The following is a 19,965-nucleotide window of genomic DNA, read 5'->3' on the forward strand; positions in this document are numbered from 1 at the left end:
TAAATTAAAGACTTCAACAAAATGATGATGAACGGTTTCAAGGAGCTTAATTTTAATCAATTGAACATCAGCTGATATGTTTCGATAAACAAACAACTATTCAGGTGTTTTTCTTCCTGATTTTGGTTGAGTCGTTCTTGGATTTTGGCAAATTTAGGTTGAAAATTTTTAAAGCGGGAAAAATTCTGGTTGCCTTTATTTACCCCGATATTTTGTTTTGTTTATTTTACGGCCTTAGTGAAGAATGTCATGTTAGTCAAGGAGAATAATTTTGAACGCTTAGACTGGAAATTTTTTAAACATACTCTTAATTGTTTTGGCAACGACGGTCTTATTTGAATCTAATTAGTATAGGTAAATTTGAATCGATGTGAATGATTTTTTGAGATTTTTTCAGAATGTATTAAGTTTGTTTGGGAATGGAATTTTGTAAATTTTGTGATCATTGTTAAAAAACCAATTGGATGATTAAGAGACGTTAGAAAACATACTCTTCATTCTTCTTTAAAACTAAAGAATTTAAATAAGGTTAACTTTGTAAAACTACAAGTCATAATTAGATCTAACACTCAGTGTCAGAGATCAGAAACAGATATTTAATTTAAGAATATTTTCGAACACAAGAAGCTTTGAACATAAAAAAACTAAGTCTCAAAAAAAAAATATTGACAAAGATTCAAAACCAATAAAGAAGCTTTCAAACCAGATAGGTATTGGAACTAAAAAAAAAGATAATATGTACTCACTCATAAACATTAGTTACACACCAATGCTAAAAATGATTTATTTTGAAATCGAAATCATAGTAAAAATAAAATTATTGAATAAACGTTTAAAAAATTATATCACATATTCCTTAAGCCTCAATGAAGCCTTAAGCCAAAATCTCTAAAACCGTAAATTTTCGATGCTTTAAAAAAAAATTAAAACCCTCTAATTTGAAGTTGCTGTGAAGAATATTGTTTATGTTCTAATTTTTTTTGACCAGAACTTAATAAATCCTGTTTTGATTAATATGTGCTAATGATGAGAGATGTGCCAATGACCATGTGCCATTGATCATGTGCCGATGGCCAATTGTGCCATGTCTGCAAATTTCGTATATGGTGAAAAATACTTCTAACATGATTTTGGCGAAAAAAGAAAGACAAACTTAAACTGCGTGCATTTGAGACAAATCTCAACAAAACATTATTTGGCACACTTGGGGTTGATCTTTTTTTTTTGTTTCGATTATAGTCGTTTTACCATCTTTATGGCATCACTTAGCTTGGGGTTGATCGAAAATGGTTAACTATATGAAGAATCCTCTGTTATCTAAGAAAACAAGAAGAAAATAAACTTCAGCTTTCGTTTCGCTGGAAATCAAGAAATTGAAACTAATAAATATCATTGTTATTCTCTGCCCCTAGAGGATTCAACAAATCAAATTTCTTCAAATGTAAGTATGGGTGAGGAAAAAGGTTATTAAAGGGAATTTTAAAAAACAAAATAATCCGCGAAGCGAAAAACAACACATGAATCCAAGTTCAATACGATGGAAGCTCAAATGAACGTTTTCCTTGATAAATTCGACACTGTCGCAATTCACGTTACTTGGGGAGTGTATAAAAATAGCTGTTGAGGAATGATAGAGAAAATTACTTAAAGCCTCCTTTTTTGATTGAGTTCTGTATTAAGATCCACATAATATAATTCGCAGAAATATTATGAAAATTGTCCGTTATTTGCCCCGATTTTCTTCATTTTTCGGTCCCGAACCGATTGCATGGAAATAAATTATCATTTAAGATAACTTACATTTTTTGGGAAAACTCAAAGGCTTAACAAAGTTTGCCGGGTCAGCTAGTTTTATATAAAAATTACTTATTTTATTATAGAAAAAACGTAATTTATCAATAAAATGTTGCATTTTTCTTTCATATATATTTTGTTTTATTAAAAGACATTTAAATTCGATTTTTCAGATCTTGAAAATGTTTTCGGATGGTAAAGTTTTCAATATGTGCTACAAGTGTCAAAATTTCTACCACTTTTTCCCAACACCAGTGAACTAGCTCTAATTGGACTAAAATTTATTGCCTAATAAATAGCATGCTACGAGGAATTTTCTAAATTATTACGTTTAATATTCTTTAATTTTAAAAGTCCATCCTGCCTCATGCAAACTTGTCACCCTAACCAGAATAAACACAAATAGGGGATGTTTCGATTTTTCTCACCCGGCAACACGTGGCACTGATGTCTGAACCTCCACAAAGCAGGGGAAAGAATAGGAACCCCTTCTGGTTTTGAGTATAATATATTACCGGGAGATCGGAACGAGACGTTTATGTCACCGGATGTTGAAACCTGGTGCGTCTACCGATTTACCACTGGTTGACTGGCTGGCTAGCTTGCTGACTGACTTACTGGCAGGGTGACTTCCTCGCTGGGTGAATGAATGACTGGATTTTATTCCTTTAGCTGACCCTTTGCTGCTGCCAACTGTCGCCGTGATTGCGTCCGTCATAAACATTATGAAGGTATTGTAATAATTCTAGCAATGATTTGTTATTTTTCATCCCCCAGAGCTGACTCGGTTACATGGAATCCACACAAGTTGATGGGAGCCTTACTGCAGTGTTCAACAATTCACTTCAAGGAAGATGTAAGTATTCCTTTACTACAAAGCTAAAATTATTTTTCAAAAATTCAACAAATTATGATCAGCAATTATAAGCAAACTTTCCATTAAAAGTTTAAAATGTCTAGAAATAAAGTTTTCCATATTACAATACGAATTCAAATATTCGTCAGCTACGAATCTTTTAAAAATCTGAAAAACATATGTTTTTCAGATTTATATTATTTTACAATATTGTAATTGTTATGAGGAATAAACCCCACACTTTTAAGTCAGAAGAAGTATGTCCATTTAAAGAAGTTGCAATAAACCAAGGAAGAAGAAAATAATACTAAAAGTATAAAGTTATTCCCTGCGACCGTAGGAATCGTTAGCTCAAAATGTGGAAGTTTCGCTCCAAAAGGCATTTTTGCAGATGTAAGATATCAGAGTCGTTCATTAGTAATGTCGTCAAAGATTGATTTGAAAAGCGGTAGCTTTTCAGAATTCAATGGGACGAAAAATGAGAGCTCAAAGATGGCCAAAACTGTGGAACATAACAGATTATGTATGTTGATAACAGGCCCATCCACTACACATTATTTGCAGATCTAATGCAAAACAGAAAAACAATTACTGTCAAAGATCCATAGCACTCCGACCCGGAAGGAATCCGAAGGAATCCCACTAAATCCTTCAATCTATCAATTGCAATGAACGGAACCGAGTAGCTTAAGGGATCAACGCGGGAAAATCTCACCAGCCGAGCTTGTTCAAATATTTACTGTTTCCGACGTAAAAGCGGGAAAACCGGGAGCCCAAAACTTGCAATCGAAAGTGCTGAAACATGTTTCCTATTGGTTCGAGTGGTAATTCAACCATACGCTGAGTTTGTTTTCCCCGGAAAATTTCGGTACATGGTTGGATGCCGAAGGAAAGACGTCTGTCAGTGGCAGCTGAGAGATTTTCCGATAAAATGATAGAACTTTGGCAGGGCTGAGAGAGGTGTTAATTTAATAGATTTTAAAGTTTGTAGCTTATTTCAATTTAAAACAAAATTAAAACTAAAAACTTCAAATGCATTTTTTTACTTCATATTTTCCTTATGTGAACTCATTAAAAATGTCGAAAATATTAATAGGTGTTTTTATAAATATTTTCAATTTTCTTTTAGTTCTTTTTAGCGAATGAACCCAGCGAATCATATTAAAATTTTATTTGACAATACCCAACACCATGGCCATGGATCCGTTTGTGGGCTCTTTAGGTGCATCGAAAGAAAAAAACATTCGCATAAATTTCCCCGTGGGCTAAAAGGTTTTTGACCCCTAAACATATGCAAACAAAATTATTCCTTCAATGAACATAAAGAGCTCACAGAAAGATAGATGATGAGAAATTTTGGCGGAAATTTTGGTCACTATCCGGATTTGAAATTTGTTTATCTTATTTGAAGTTTAAGTCTTATTTTGAATGTTTTGATAATATTCATTATCTACTAATGCGTTTTTTTTTATAAAAACTGCCTATGGCTTAAACAATCAATACACAAGGTCTGCTGATTAAGCTCCAAGCGAACAGAAACGAATTTCTTTCATTCTATAGTGACAATATAAATTTTGTAGATTTACTCAAAAAACTAATGTGTGAAAATTTCAGCTCAATCAGACTTTATTTTGAGGTGCTTAAACTTTTCCATTTCACAAAGGTGATAAATTCAATCTGAATCTGATAGGATCAGGAACAGAAAAACCAAAACTAAATTTCTAGCCATCAAAGTTGAAAATGGTATCACTTGAAAATTAACTTGTAATCTTAGATGAAAACCTGTAATAAGGAACATTTTCAATAAAAAAAAAATCAGAAGATTCATGTTGCGAAACTTTTATAATGTAAATCAGTTTCTGCTGTCCGTCAGCTTCAGAATAAATAAATTTTGGCATCTTTGCCACCCATGTTCTACACGGAAAAATTGAGTTATACATAAAATGTGTTGAGAATATACTTTCGTTTAGACTAATCGATTGATGCTCAGAATTTGTATATTCCCAATTCAATTCTGAGTAAATTTGGGTTGCCAATATTCAAATAGAAACTAAAACTCGATTACGCAGCTCTGTATAAAAAGTAGTTGTTGTTGCAATGCTTTTGGCAGGGGATGTCATAGCAAAAAGCTCATCCGAAAAATGGTTTTATGAGTATCTCAAATACTTAAATCGTTAATAAACGTCTTTAAATTAAGCAGAAGGACATTATTCGTTTGTTGCTTCGGGATCCCATTTGAAAGGGAATAGGAAATGTACAGAAATCGCGTAAGTACTTTGATTTTTTTAAATTTTCACTCACGCCATTTTGCCTCATAAGAAATGATTGGTTGAAACATTTGAAACAATTTCATTCATATTTGTAGGTTGCGAGGAACACAGGGAGGTTTAAAAAAAAATGTTCCGGCACGATTTATACTAAGTGGTGGAGGACGGACAGCAACCGAAACTCAACGGATCGGAATACAAAGAAGAAAAACTAGACGTTAACCTACATGAAGGTTCACTAATAATTGCTAAAAGAAGTTAACGTTCCAAAAATGGTTCAAAGTAAACAGGAATAAAATGAGCCTGATAGATCGGAAAAGATAAAAGCCGGAAGAATTCTCGTGCATTGCAATGAAGGTATGTGTTTTTATTTTAGTTAATTATGCCAATTGAATATTATTGTTGTCAGAAAAGTAATTTTCTGTTGATTGTTAGCAGGATGCTAACTACTTGGCTGAGAACCCTCTGTGGAAAGTCTACTTTCGGTGTTCTTCGAAGCGCACCCAAAGGATAAGGGCATCGTATAGTGCGTGGGCTATCAGATATGCAGAAATATATTCGGTGCTGCGAGACGCCGGCGGCCAACTTTTAATTGGTACGTATTTTCAATTCCATTTCGATGAACAACTTATAAAAATTTGTTTTGATTCTAGTGGCACCTTAACTGCGGAACATGCCCGGAATTTGCTGCCGTAATCGCCCAGTACACCATCTGTAATCTACAAAATACAGATCCAGTGCCATCTAAAGCAAAAGCATTGCTCGAGCGGAAGTCTTACTTTTCGAGATAACCAGAATGTCACTGGAATGCTTTGGCTGCAAAATACTATTCGATACTATTTCATGTAATATATTGTTTATGTTTGAAAAATGATTCTAAAGACAATAAAAACTGATAGCTTGTTGTTTAGAAAATCATTTAATTTATTTTTTTATTTAAAAACAATTACTTTTTGGAAGAATTTCAAAAATGAATGGGCATCCCCATGTCAAAATATACAGAATTGACTAACTGGCTGTAAGCTTTCGAATGTGTAAAAGCTTTTTGCTCACGCTCTGTGTAAAGCGCCCAAACATAAAACTAAGTGGAGACACTTTTCTCGAATCTGTATGGATTTTTATACAGAACAGAGTAACTTTGTTTACCGTGTAGTGGAGTGAGATTTAATTTGAATATACAAAAGTAAGTATGGTTAATTCCATGAAGGTTAGGGATGTGAGAAGTTGAATTAAGCGCAATCTTTCAATTGGAAAAGTGATAAAGAAGGTCATTTTTTCTGTCTGATTCATCCAGCAGACAAAAAGCGGGCCAAATCTTGTGTCTTTAAGATAAAAAATCTCTCTACCGATAAAATAATCAAAATACGGTGGTCAAATCGTGTGCAAACTGGTAAAGCCGTTAGAGGGGTAAAAATTCAAAAAAAATTGTAAAGGAAATCGAAACGATCTTTCTGCGAGTACCTGGTGGATCTCCGGTCAGCAGTTTTCCGTTGACAAGCCTCGCCTGAATGCTTTAGGCCGATGACATAGTGAATACGATGCGATGCGATGCGGTGAATGCGATTCAATGCGGTGAACCACACTTGATGAAAATCGGCCTAAGGCCGATGACATAGTGAGTGCGATGCGATGCGAATTGGCGGAAAATTTACGGACGCAGCCTACGCGAACTCGAGCGGCGGAACAAATTGACATCTGCTTCGCCGCGTTGAGTATGTCAGGTTTAAGCGATTCACATACATTTTCATCAAATGTGGTTCACCGCATTGAACCGCATTCACCGCATCGCATCGCATCGTATTCACTATGTCATCGGCCTTAGAGAAGAACGCGAAGAAAATTTAAAAAAAATATCTAGTAACGCTAGATTTTACTGACGATCTTCGGAAGATGCAAATTGGTAAGTGGTAACATAACGATAGGCACAATTAAAGGAAAATATACTAAAAAAAGCCTGCAGAAGCGACCGCTTTTCTTCTATAGCAACTTTCAAAGGTTCCTCAATGTTGATATTCTGTTGGATCTGGAATTGTGCCATAAAGCAAAAACTACGATAAAAAATCAATAATGTCGTTTTCTTGCAGAAGGTAGACACTCTCCTCAACTTATCACAACTTTGATAAAATTGAAAACTTTGAATTATTTTGAAGATCAAGATCCAGGAATGGACAACATTAACATAAGTAGCTTCGATTATGGAAATAGGGAGTTCATAGTGTACAAAATAGATGGCGCAACAATGTTGATCGAATAATCAATCCATTAGACGCTATCTTAAAAACCACTTGACAGATCGCCACGGAATGTTGCACATGTAAGCACTAGTATATCAAATGTAGTATCACTGTAAAATTCATCAATCTCCTCCCATGCATTCAAAAGTAATTCACGAAAGAAAGTGTTGCAGTCCTTATTCATTACTGAATTAATAGTTTCCAAAATTTACTGAACTATTTTGGAGATGAAAATAACCAAGAAAAACGGGAGTAAACATTTATAAATTCAGAATTTCTCGTTCAAAGCTTCGAGCAGTCTACTATATCTTCTTAGAAATAATAAATCGATGATGCTTTATAAACAATGAATTCTTTTTTGCATTTCAATAAACTACATTGTTATTCCGAAGCGCCTTTTTGAAATCAACTTCATGATTTATGGGTAAGCTTGCCAGGTTGTCCGGTTTAACCCAGACTTGCCCGGATATTCGACACCAAATTTATGAAAAGTCTGAGCCGGTTTCTTGGATATCGTTGAAAACTGCTCGGATTTTGCTCGGACCTATTCACTTTATATGGTAAATCTAACGAAAAACTCAAATTGAGCTATTATAATTTTTATCATTACGTCCAAAAACGAATTTTTCGATCAAGTTTTGTATGAATAATGATGGACGGTTTATTGGAAGCCTAGAATAAGATTTAAATCTGCTGATAACGAAAACAACATTTCTAGTGCTTTTTCTTGATATTTATTAAACAATTCAGTGATTTTGGCCAAGTTTGGCCGGATATTGCCCGGGTTTTGAGTAGAATGTTTGGAAATCAAATGCCCGGATTTTGCCAGGTTTTTAGATAAAACTGCACGGATTTTCCCGATCTGGATACGTCCGGGATTAATTCTGATAACCTTATTCATGGGGTTATATGGGGGTTTTGTTTTGCTATACCCGTAATACTATTTATGAAGTCGTAGAAAATGAGTTTGAAATTTTTTAGATAACACATTTGCTATATAAATGCGTTTTGACGATTCCAAGCTGTCTTGCGTTGCTGTTTTAAATATACCGTTTTCGTTTTCTCCACTGGCACGAGGGCAAACTTTTTCTGAATAAATAAACAAAATCTACACCTTGGACGATGCAAATATATGGTTGCTATACTTGACCCCACTTAAATCTTCTACGGGTTGCAACCGTCTGCTTGAGGTTCAAACCTCGGGCAAAACTGGTGAACTTCTAAATTATTATTAAACGAACACAATCACAGCAATAGGGCAAAACTCGTGGATAACTAGGTTGTCTCTGCTTAAACATAGATAAAACGCTATCAGTGACGTTCTTCGTTGATTCCAAGCTGTGTTGTGTTGCTGTTTTAGTGACGTTCTTCGTAGAATCTCTGAACTCTGAAATCATACACGAAAACTTGAGCAGACGTGTGTAAAGCATGGATCACTACAAATCTGGACGCACTATTCATTTTACCATAGTGCTCCTAGTTGTCGGATCTGGAATGTTTTGGCAGCACTTTGTAGAGGAATGTTTCAGAGTGCCTCCAGTAGGGTGGGTGCATATTGAGGAAAAGTAGGCAAGGGGTACCAAAAGTTTCTCATTGGTGGGGGGTGGAGACGGAGCGCTTTTTGACAGCGAATTGTTCGCCTACCATGCCTACGATTACGATTGCCTGTCACAAGATGGACGATTCCGTGCATTGGTATAAGAACACACCTGAAGCTTTACCCGCCTTGGAATGTTTCTTCTACCAGTGCTGAAAATTTCATTACGATTCGTTTTGTTTCAAAAAAGTTACACGTGATGGAAGCCGCGAGATGAAAATAAATTTTGAACACCCACGTCAAAAACCCGACGTGGTCGGGTTCAAAAATCGCGAAATCGTTAAAAATGGTCAAATCAACCGTGTGTAGCGTTCTCAAACGGGTCTGTGAGATGCGTACTATAGATCGGCAGGTTCATTCTAAGCGTCATAGTGGAATTAAGGATCGGAAACTGCATTTGAAGGTGTTGAGAACGATCAAGGAAAACACAGGGTAGTCGGACTATGACATTGCCAAGAAATTCAACGCCGACCGGTGCACCGTCAGCAGAATTCGTCTACGCGAAGGAATACGATCCTATCGGACCAGTAAGCAACCAAACCGGACATTGAAGCAGAATTTAGTAGCCAAAGGACGTGCCCGCAAGTTATACAAGAAGATTCCAAGGAAGTACGACGGATGCATCCTCATGGATGACGAAACGTACGTGAAGATGGATTTTGGGCAGCTTTCTGGCCAAAAATTATGTAAAGCCACTGCAGTGGTGCACTGCACTGGTCATGGTGATGTCCCCGGCAACTTCAAATTCGTTTTTGCTGATAAGTTTGCAAGAAAGTGTTTGATCTGGCAAGGTATTTGCAGCTGCGGACGAAAAATTCCGGTTTTTGTGAAAAACAAGACCATGGACTCCGAAATTCACAAGGAGGAATGCCTGAAAAACTTTTTTTTTCGTACATTAGATCTCACAAAGGACTAGTTAAGTTTTCGCCAGATTTGGCAAGCTGCCACTACAGCTAGGGGGTTCTACAGTGGCATTGGGCCAACGGGTGGATTTTGTCGAAAAGGACATCAACCCACCCAACTGCCCTCAATTCCGCTCTATCGAAAAATTTTGGGCAATTGTCAAGCAGAAGATGAAGAAGAATGGTAGGACGACTCGGGAAGCAACAGAGATGAAGAGATTGTGGAACAAAATGGCCGCTGAGGTCAGCGAATAGGGTGTTCAAACTATAATGAGTGATACTCAACCAAAAGTTCGAAAATTCATCAAAACAACATCGGAATATTTTTTTTATTATTTTTCCTTTAAAGTGCAATAAAAACCCTACATTTCAAGTACAGAACATTTTAATTTCGTTTATATAGTTAGTTTATATAGCTAACTTAGCTCCGAGATAGACCCGTTTTAATGCGTCCAGATTTGTAGTGATCCATGCTTTAAACTCGCTTCGGAAAAAATCGTTCTGCTGATTCCTTCCGAGTTTAACGCATTATGTGCAGATTGATTTAATCTCCGTTCCAATCCACTCATCAATGCACAAAACTAAGAGAACAGGGTTGCCAACATTACTTTTCAAAAATCAACGACTGTGTAACGGAAATTCCGCTCCAAGTGATGACTGAACTGCGACAACTAAAGACGGCAAAAAGATGTGCTCTTCGAAACTACAAGAAGCAAAAATCATCCTACACTGAGGATATATATCGTGAACTTAACTCCTTTTATAAACAACAGCCAGTGAACGTTGTCCCCATAACTACCTACGTCGCGTTCAACGTAACCTCAAGTCTTGCCCAAAATGGTTTTGGAAACACGTAAATAGTTAGCGGAAAGAACCTGGTATACCTTCAAAAATGTTTCTGGACGGCATAACGGCGAACTCTGACCGTGGAATCTGCGATCTCTTCGCCCAAAAATTTTCCAGTATATTCACTTCAGCTTCAACATCCCCAGAACATTCAGCTAGCGCTGTCAGGAACGTTTCACCATTAGGGCAGAAACACAGTGCACGCGAGCGAGCGAGCGAGCGATTCACGCGAAGAATCGCACCTCATTTGAACATATTGAAAACTGTGAGACCGTTCACAGTGCAAGCGACGCGATTCGTACTATCGCGCGAAATACCATTCGGAAAATTCTCCGTCGCAGCAGTCGCATGAATACTTTGTTTTGGTTCACCCAAACTTCATATGAACCTGCACTGAGATTATTTATCGGCAGTTTTATTTGAAAATATATCGCGTTATTTTTAAATAATAAAAAAAAACGATTTTCCTCGACTAACTTTTTAAATAAATTCGAAGCAGAGGTCAATTTCAATTATGACAAAGTTTTCCCAGCATATACTTGTCCTTTGTCCAGTATATGGACGAAATGGTGACCAGCAAATTCTGAAGAGAAATTCGTACTTTTTTGCGGCACGGTGAATTTGTGCTCTTTGTGCCTTAAAAAAACTCATTACTTCGGGGGAAAATTTAAACATTGTGAATTTATTTTTTCGCCAAGCTGCATAAGATGCATATTCCATATACCAGCGCGCGTTTTTTTTCTCTAATTATTTGAAACCTTTGAAGATTCCGCCCGAATAGCCAAGACCATGGTATTAATATAACCGGACAATGGTATTCAATTGAACAATAAATTTCATCCTAATATCTTAATCCTCACCAACCACTTTAAATTATGAAATCATCGTAGTATTCAAGGTAACCATGAATAATATCGTTAATTCAATGTATTTCGTAGTTACCAAGTATGTCAGAAACATGGTATCACAGTAAGGTTCTTGTGATTGCTATCGTTATTGTGAAATTCATGGTATAATGATAATCCGAACCGAAAAGAACATTGGTAAACTTTTGCGTTTTTAGACATTTCCGAATTTTCGTGTACGAGAATGTTTTCATCGCAAAATCGGACATGTTTCAACGGACGAAAAAATCTCGGTCGACGGTCGGTTTTTCGGTAGTTTCGGTGATTTTTTAGGATTAAAACGGTGAGTGGAATATAGAGAAGAGAAAAACATACTTCAAAAAACATACAAACATACTTCAAAACTTTTGTTTTGCAATTTCAGCGACACAAACACACGAGTTGATGAGCGGCGCAGGATGCGGTTGTCAATGTTGGAGGCATCCCAAAAAGTTGGAAAGACCGGAAAGATTCCGAAAGAAGGTCCGATACGAGTCCAACGCCCAGGTCAACGAAAGATTCAACCTATCAGCGGCCCGGAAAAAGATTTTATTTAAAGTGATTTATTTTAAGACAGTGATAAAATGAAAGTGGAATAATTAAAGTAATAAACAACAAAATGAACAAAACTGATTTCGTTTTATTTTTTTTTTCATAAAAATAAAAACTGGATTTTCATTTTATGATCTAGAATACATTATTACACTGATTTTCATCTTCCTAGAAACAATGAAAATTCATTCGAAAACAATGTTATTCATAGTTCCCATTAGAAAAAGTGGAAGCTATAATAACCGTCAACTTTATAGTTTTGTGTTTTCAGGTGCATGGAAAAAAGTTCATTTTTTCATGGTTAAGTTGCTTAACAACCCCCTTTTTTCATGGTCAATTTGGTCAAAACAATGAATTTCAATGTCGAAAACGATAAATTCAACAGTACTTTCATGGTTTCATGTACGATCATATTCATAGTGTCAACCATGAAATCCATGGTATTGTGACAATGAAATTCATGGTTTTTTCACAATGTTTTTTTATTCGGGCGGTGACAAATTGCGTGGTCATCAGGTCTCGCACGATCCAAAATTTTTTCATTCCATTTCTAATTGCTGGAATAATTTAAGAACGTGAAGTTTTGATGCCAAAATAAATAAGATGGTTTATAAAAAATGATTTTCTTCGAAAAACAAATACTCCTTTTCTTTAAGAACAAATAAAATAACTTCTCCTAGAGAAATTGATGTATGGATATTGTTTTAAATATTTAAAAGAAGAGTAGATTAGCTGAAAAATATTAAAAGTACTAGCTGCAAAAATGGTTATTTATCATTTCCCTTCATCTTAAATTACTATAATCATGATTATACAGTTCAAAATATGTCGACTGGAAAAGAAACGCAGCTGCCAGATCAAAATCAGTTGCTTGGACTGACAATGAAAACTCCTAGAAAAATTTATAGCATACTAACATCTGTAACCAAAGCAAATACTCAACTGCTGATCACAGAACATTTATATCCAGAATAAGGTAAATTTTACTTGTTCAATCTGTAACATGAGCAAGGATTAAATAACAAATATGACTCTAGAACAAATTTATCTAACATTAAACGTTGCGTGGATTTGTCGGGTCAACATTATTTGACGTTAGTGAAAGTCGTCGGCGCTGATAGCGATGAAAACTCCGGTTTGTGGATTAGGCAATATAAATAATTGAATGGTTTTATGACGCTGTTAAAAATTTTAATTGAATGTCACATACGAATTATTTCATAATGATTAAAACAAAAATAACCTCTTAAAAATTATTCTTTCAATTCCCTATGAATTGATTTACAAAAATATTATTTTCTTTCCTATCCATAAAGTTTTTTCTCAGTGTAAATCGCATCCCGTTCGTCGCGTGCACTGTGAACGATCCTGAAAAATGTTCGTGCGAAATTCATTTCAGGTTCATTCAAAAATCGCTCGCTCGCTCGCTCGCGTGCACTGTGTTTCTGCCCTTAAGCCTAGTCCACACTAGGCAACTTGGACTGCGATTTCGGTTGCTGAGACTTGACTTTGTTTACAATTGCATCTCGTCTCGTCTCAAGTCTCCCCACAAGTATGGGAGACCTTCAGCAACCAAGATGTAAACATAAACAAGTCTCAGCAACCGAAATCGCAGTCCAAGTTGCCTAGTGTGGACTAGGCTTTAGGCTTTTCAATAAATGGTATTGAAATCGAGGAAGCAGTCATCTCTAGAGCAGCAGCGAAGCTCAAGAATTCCTTTTCTATGGGCCCGAACGAGATACCAGCTGCTTATGTTTTATGCCTGTAATGCTGACCACTATTCGGATCATTTTTCAAGCTCCGCTAGATAGAGCCACTTTCCCTCTACTATGAAAGGAAGCTTACATGTTCCCGGTACATAAAAAAGGAGATAGGAGAGATGTTAACAATTACCGTGGAATCTCTGCCTTATGTTCGATTGCCAAACTTTTCGAATTGGTGGTTTTGGATCCTTTTTTCACGTCCTGCAAAAATAAAATTTTCAATGATCAACACGGATTCATGCCAAAACGCTCTACGACAAAGAATCAGGGTAGTCGTAAACGATTCGCATAACAAATCGTGCGAATTGTAATTCAATACAATCCAAATCAAGAATATGTTTACTAAGTACCTATATAGCCTCTAAAATGATACGTATAAACTGGTTTTTCTGTATTATATACGATATGTTCACACGTACAGTTGCGTTCAAAAAAGAATGAAATCGCGTGAAGCTGCTCACTCACTTCCAACTTTGACAAGCTGCCATTTCTTTCTCGGTTGATATTTTTTCATGAAAATTTCACACAATCTAGTTCAACTATTCAACTAACACTATACGAAATTTGAAGTCTTTTCACTGACGGGAAACAAAGATAGAGCTTTTTCCGTAAAAAAGAGAAATTTGGAATTGCTTCACTAAACTTGCTGTATCTTCGACAATTTTCATTGAAAAATCTTGAAATTGGGTCCAAAGATGTAAAAATGTTTGATCTAGTACCAGGCCAAGTTTTGTCAAAACCGATTAAGGTGATCAAAAATGGTGCCGGGTAGAAAATCAGGTTCTTTTTAGCCCAACATACGATTTCATTCATTTTTGGACGGATGTTTGTATGGAAAACATCGTAATCCATGTAATCTAGGTTTTCCCTTTAACAAAATCAAAATTTATTACAAAGACTGTTGTGAATTAATAAAAACTTCATTCGTGCTTTGTTTCGGAAGAAAAAATGTTTCAACAGAGTTCAAAATAAGAAGAACAGAGTTTCAAAAATGACCTGCTGATTATTCCGGTAAACAAATTTGATACACAGTTAAGGAGGGTATTCTATTCGTTCTTGTGTTTCAATACCAGCTCTGTTGGAACAATTTCTATTTCTAAACAAAGCAGGAATTAAGTTTCTATCAATTTACAACCTTCTTTGTCATAAATTTTGATTTTGTGAAAGAAAAAACCTAGAATAGATGGATTACGATGTTTTCAATACAAACATCCGTCCAAAAATGAATGAAATCGTATGTTGGGCTATAAAGAACCTGATTTTCTACCCGGCACCATTTTTGATCACGTTAATCGGTTTTGACAAAACTTGGCCTGGTACTAGATCAAACATTTTTACATCTTTGGACCAAATTTCAAGATTTTTCAATGAACATTGTCGAAGATACAGTAAGTTTAGTGAAGCAATTCCAAATTTCTCTTTTTTACGGAAAAAGCTCTATCTTTGTTTCCCGTCATTGAAAAGACTTCAAATTTCGTATAGTGTTAGTTAAATAGTTGAACTAGATTGTGTGAAATTTTCATGAAAAAAATACCAACCGAGAAAGAAATGGCAGCTTGTCAAAGTTGGAAGTGAGTGCGCAGCTTCACGTGATCTCATGCTTTTTTGAACGCAACTGTATATTTGTGTAGCAAATTCGAAATACCCACCAAATGGTTGTCTGGGCTATATAATAAGAATATTCAATCAGTTGCCAGCTGGCCAAACACGGATACCGGAATACCTGTAACCACAGATGAACAGATGTACAAGCTAAGCCTTGAAACGTACTAGTACTGGTAAAATACTTAAATATACAGGGTGACAAAAAAGTCCGGTCACACTTTTTTGGGGTCGCCTGTAACCTACACGGAAAAAATGAATTATTCATAAAATGTGTTGCGATTACACCTTCATTTTAACTAAACGGTTGTTGTTCAAAATTTGTGTATCCCCAATCCAATTTTGAGTAATTTTAGATCGTCAATATACAGATGCGAACTAAAACTCGATTATTCAGCTCTGTATAAAAAGTTTGCTGTTGTTGGAAAGCTTTGAATGGGGATGTCAAATCATTAAAGTTTTTTAATTTCATTATACGTATGTGCTACGACGGGTCAAATTTTTATCGATTTTACTTTGGAATCATCAAAAATGGTTCACAAAAGGTATGTAATTTCATCATTGAACATCTTTGTTTAACCCTACTTTGTTTTTTCAAAGATATTGTCCACACAGTTGCTGCATTTGGGTATTTCCCACAATCGGCCTTTACGGCTGCCGGAGAAAACCGTCGGTTGTGTTTGTAGCCGACTGGATCTTGGAAAATGAATACAGCTGTGATGATTGGTGCTGCTTCTGGTGTTCTAATCTGATTCAACGCTTTTCCTGATAGTTGAACGAGAGCATCGGATGGTCTGTGATTTTATGAAACCGGCCTTTTTACTTCCTTGAAATTGATTGGTGCTAACATTCATTTGTGTTTATTTGCAGGTGCAACAAAAAGCGGACTTTGGAGTAAACGCCTGTAAAGAAACCTTGAGGCATTTATTACATCATGGGGCGGTTGAAAATCCCCGATAAAAAGAACCCCAGAGGTAGCAGGAACAACCGGAATGAGAAGAACAACAGTTACTGATTTTAAGGTTCCCAACAGCAGTCGAAACCTGACGGTGGGCTCAATTTCTCGATCGAAAACTCAAAAAAACAACCGACAGTGCTGAAGAACAATCTGCTGCTACGAATAAACTCAAAATAGGAACTGCCTCATAAAATTATGCTCCCAGACGATAGTAAAAACCCGGCCGCTCACTTGCGAAACCATGCCAAGCTGCCAAGGAAAACTGCATGTCGATAAGGAGCAGATCATTATTGGGTTCATCGGACATCCGAAAGTAAGATTCGAGATTTCAATTTTCTGCCTAATATCTAATTGTTCGTTTTATCTTGTATAGGAAGTAAAAAGTCCGCAGAGTTGTTCCGATCGCTATAGCGAACTCAAAATATGGCAGCTACACGTCCTGATCATGAATTTTCAATTGTCCCGAAAAAGCCCTGAAAGGTGTGGTTCGAGTCGAATTAGCAAACGATCCTGAAAAACCAGATTACGGATGTTCATCTTCGGACCAGTCTCTAATGCATGCGGTACAAATGTAACTCTGTAATGGAAGAAGTATTCCGGACGATCGCCTCCAAGGAACCGACACTGACGGCTAAACAGAAGCGATTCTTCAATTTTCAATTGTTTATATTATTGCCTGAAACGATGTAAATAAAGAATTAATAATTGAAAATATTCTTTTTTTTTCCGAAGAAAATCCTTCTTACTTCACTTTTGCAGAGAAATTATCAAAATGCATGGGCATCCCCATGTCAAAATATACAGAATTGACTAACTGGCTGAAAGCTTCCGAATGTGTAAAAGCTTTTTGCTCACGCTCTGTGTAAAGCGCCCAAACATAAAACTAAGTGGAGACACTTTTCTCGAATCTGTATGGATTTTTATACAGAACAGAGTAACTTTGTTTACCGTGTACACGTTTCATCTCTCTGGGGCCATCTATATGTCAAATGAAAGGGCTAACTTTGCTGCACAAAGTGGTAGAGTTTCGTTTTTGTGCAGTTTGTTTACATTGAGTTGTGAGCCTTGGCAGAGTTAAGAACAGCTGTTATCGCTGCTCGGTTGGCGCGCAGATGACGAGATTATTTTTCGGACGAGAAGCTGTTCGTTTTGGAGCAAACAGTCAATCGCCAAAATGATAGAGTTTGGAGTGTGAGCCTCCAGCAAGCTCCTGCGTACAAGCTGAACGTTTCCCGTTCCAAAATAAGACGTCAGTGATGGTTTGGGGAGCCATTTGCAAGAGAGGTAAACTGCCTCTTATTTTTATCGATAAAGGGGTCAAAATCAACGCAGCGTACTAACTGGATACGGTTTTGAAGAAAAATGTTCTGCCTCAAGCTGAACTATTGTTTGAAGACGATTACTACTGCTTCCGGGCAAGATGGCGCCCCATCCCACCCCGAATGGTTAGTCAGGCGTGAAGTGAGGAAAACTTGACAGATTTCATTTCGAAGAATAGATGGCCTCTGTCGTCTTCGGATCTGAATCCACTGGATTATTTCGTGTGAGGATACATGATGTCGAAGCTGAACGACTATAAAATAAGAAATATGGAGCAATTCAAGCGATTTGTCACGAAAATCTGGGACGAGATGCCGATGGAGCACTTGCGCGCCGCTTGCGACGACTTTCATAAACGTCTGAAGCTGGTTCGATCAGAGAAAGGTGGTGTAATTCCGAGATATTGTCTGTAAAGTATCTTCATGAGTTACTGAATAAAGCTTTGAAAGCCAGATTCAGATTTTCTTCTTATTTTTTGAAATATTGAGATTTTCCTGTGTAACCGGACTTTTTTGTCACCCTGTATATATTTGACAATTTCTTATGACCTTTGATGAAAAGCTTTGACTAGTGAATGGCAAAAATTTATGTTACGTGTTCGCTTGTACAGGCTATCAGTATTATATCAGTATCAGTATTATCAGGATATTAGCACTGGAGTATTACGAGTTCATTTCTGACAATTTCTGGCGAAACCTTGAATTAAACCGCTCAAAAATTGGATAACGAAAATTAATGTATGATAGAATGCTAGTACAAGCAACTAGGTGTCATTTAAAATGTTCGGGAATCAACTTATATGACACTGGTACACCGGTCTTCAGCGTATAATAGCGTTCAAAACGGATGATTGCTATCCTGAACTTTCCTGTGTTTCTAACGAAATTTTCAAACTAGATTTTGATAAGCTGTTAAATTTTGAGCTTCAATTCTAAATTTTGGATCCGTTAATGTGATTTTAGGTTTTCTAGCGATAAATTCTTCAAATTTCAATAACGATCTAAATCTTCTTTCGTAGGGTCTGCTGATTACCTGTAACCAGATGTCGGCCGAGTATCTGTTCATGACGGACAAACTGTACGACATCAGCTACGATACCGGTGACAAGGTCATCCAGTGCGGTCGCCATAACGACATCTTCAAGCTGTGGCTGCAGTGGCGCTCCAAGGGCAATGAGGGCTTCGAACAGCACATGGATCATCTGATGGAGCTGACCGAGTACGAGGTCCGACGAATCAAGGAACAGAAAGACAAGTTCTATCTGATACTGGAACCGGAGCTGGTTAACGTATCGTTCTGGTATATCCCCAAGCGCCTTCGGGGAGTCCCGCACGATGCCAAAAAGGAGCAGGAACTGGGTAGATTGTGCCCCATCATCAAATCACGCATGATGCAGTCCGGAACATTGATGGTCGGTTATCAGCCGGACGATCGCCGTCCCAACTTCTTCCGGTCAATCATCTCCTCGATAGCAGTCACCAAGGACGATGTAGATTTCATGCTCAACGAAATTGACCGTCTGGGTCAGGATCTGTAAGAAGTGGGAGCGATGACTTAGCAATACTTTTTTTTCTTGAACCAGTGTCCTCCGGATGCTTGCCGTTTTAAAACTTAACGAAACGAATTTTAGTGCACAGTATTGTAAGCTGCTGGATTCGTCTATAATGAAACCGTACATTGGAATCAAAATCAATCCAGCATACATTTGAACAACCAAGATGTATCAGTTATAATAACATATCACACATCAAATTTTTCGTGTAATTGCAATTATTTGTTGTTAAGTTGAGCAATAGTTTAATAACTGCAACTCCAATATGTTATAGCTTTAAAATGAAAATATACCAAAGCTTTTGTTGCATAAATGAATGTTGTGTCAGAACGCATATCGAAGTATACTGCACGTAACTATTCGCCATGTGGCAAATTAGGATCAGTCGTGGAAAAATCTCACATAACAACAATTGTTCAAATATAGTTTAATAATCCCTTTTAAGTGATATTCCGATGACAATTTTATCTTTTCTTGTTTTAATTGGAAGGTCCGAAGCAACAAAGTCTATGAAACAAATTAAACATATTATACAAATTTACTGACAATTGACTGTTACCAAAAAGCAGAAGAAATTATATATATACATAATATATATACATGGTATATACAACAACTAAATACATTTTCCATTGACTGTACATGTGGTTCTGTTCATCCTGCATCACAATATAAGAAAAAAATCAAATAAAACGGAAATTGTCGTACCTTGAACACATACTTACACCCACGCACGCATTTGTTACCGTTACGATTAGAGAGCGTATTATGATCACACCTTATCCTGCGAGCTTTATCCCAAGCTTCGAATCAACAAAAGCAAATATGCCAAACCATT

At 36.6% G+C, this 19,965-nt stretch overlaps 1 protein-coding gene across 2 annotated transcripts; it reads left to right on the forward strand.

The window, feature by feature from the left end:
• The first annotated feature begins 2,755 nt into the window (after positions 1–2,755).
• On the forward strand, positions 2,756–19,965 carry LOC129754156 (glutamate decarboxylase-like). 2 transcript variants are annotated; one of them, XM_055750047.1, is made up of 3 exons: positions 2,756–4,917; positions 5,016–5,274; positions 18,594–19,965. In XM_055750047.1, exons 2-3 carry the CDS (start codon positions 5,269–5,271, stop codon positions 19,110–19,112), a joined length of 525 nt encoding a protein of 174 aa, XP_055606022.1. In that variant the 5' UTR covers positions 2,756–4,917; positions 5,016–5,268; the 3' UTR covers positions 19,113–19,965. The 2 variants fall into 2 exon arrangements, with proteins under 2 accessions (XP_055606022.1, XP_055606021.1); XM_055750046.1 differs by having other exon boundaries at positions 2,756–5,274.

The sequence above is a fragment of the Uranotaenia lowii genome, chromosome 3, assembly GCF_029784155.1.
Source record: "Uranotaenia lowii strain MFRU-FL chromosome 3, ASM2978415v1, whole genome shotgun sequence".
NCBI lineage: Eukaryota > Metazoa > Arthropoda > Insecta > Diptera > Culicidae > Uranotaenia > Uranotaenia lowii.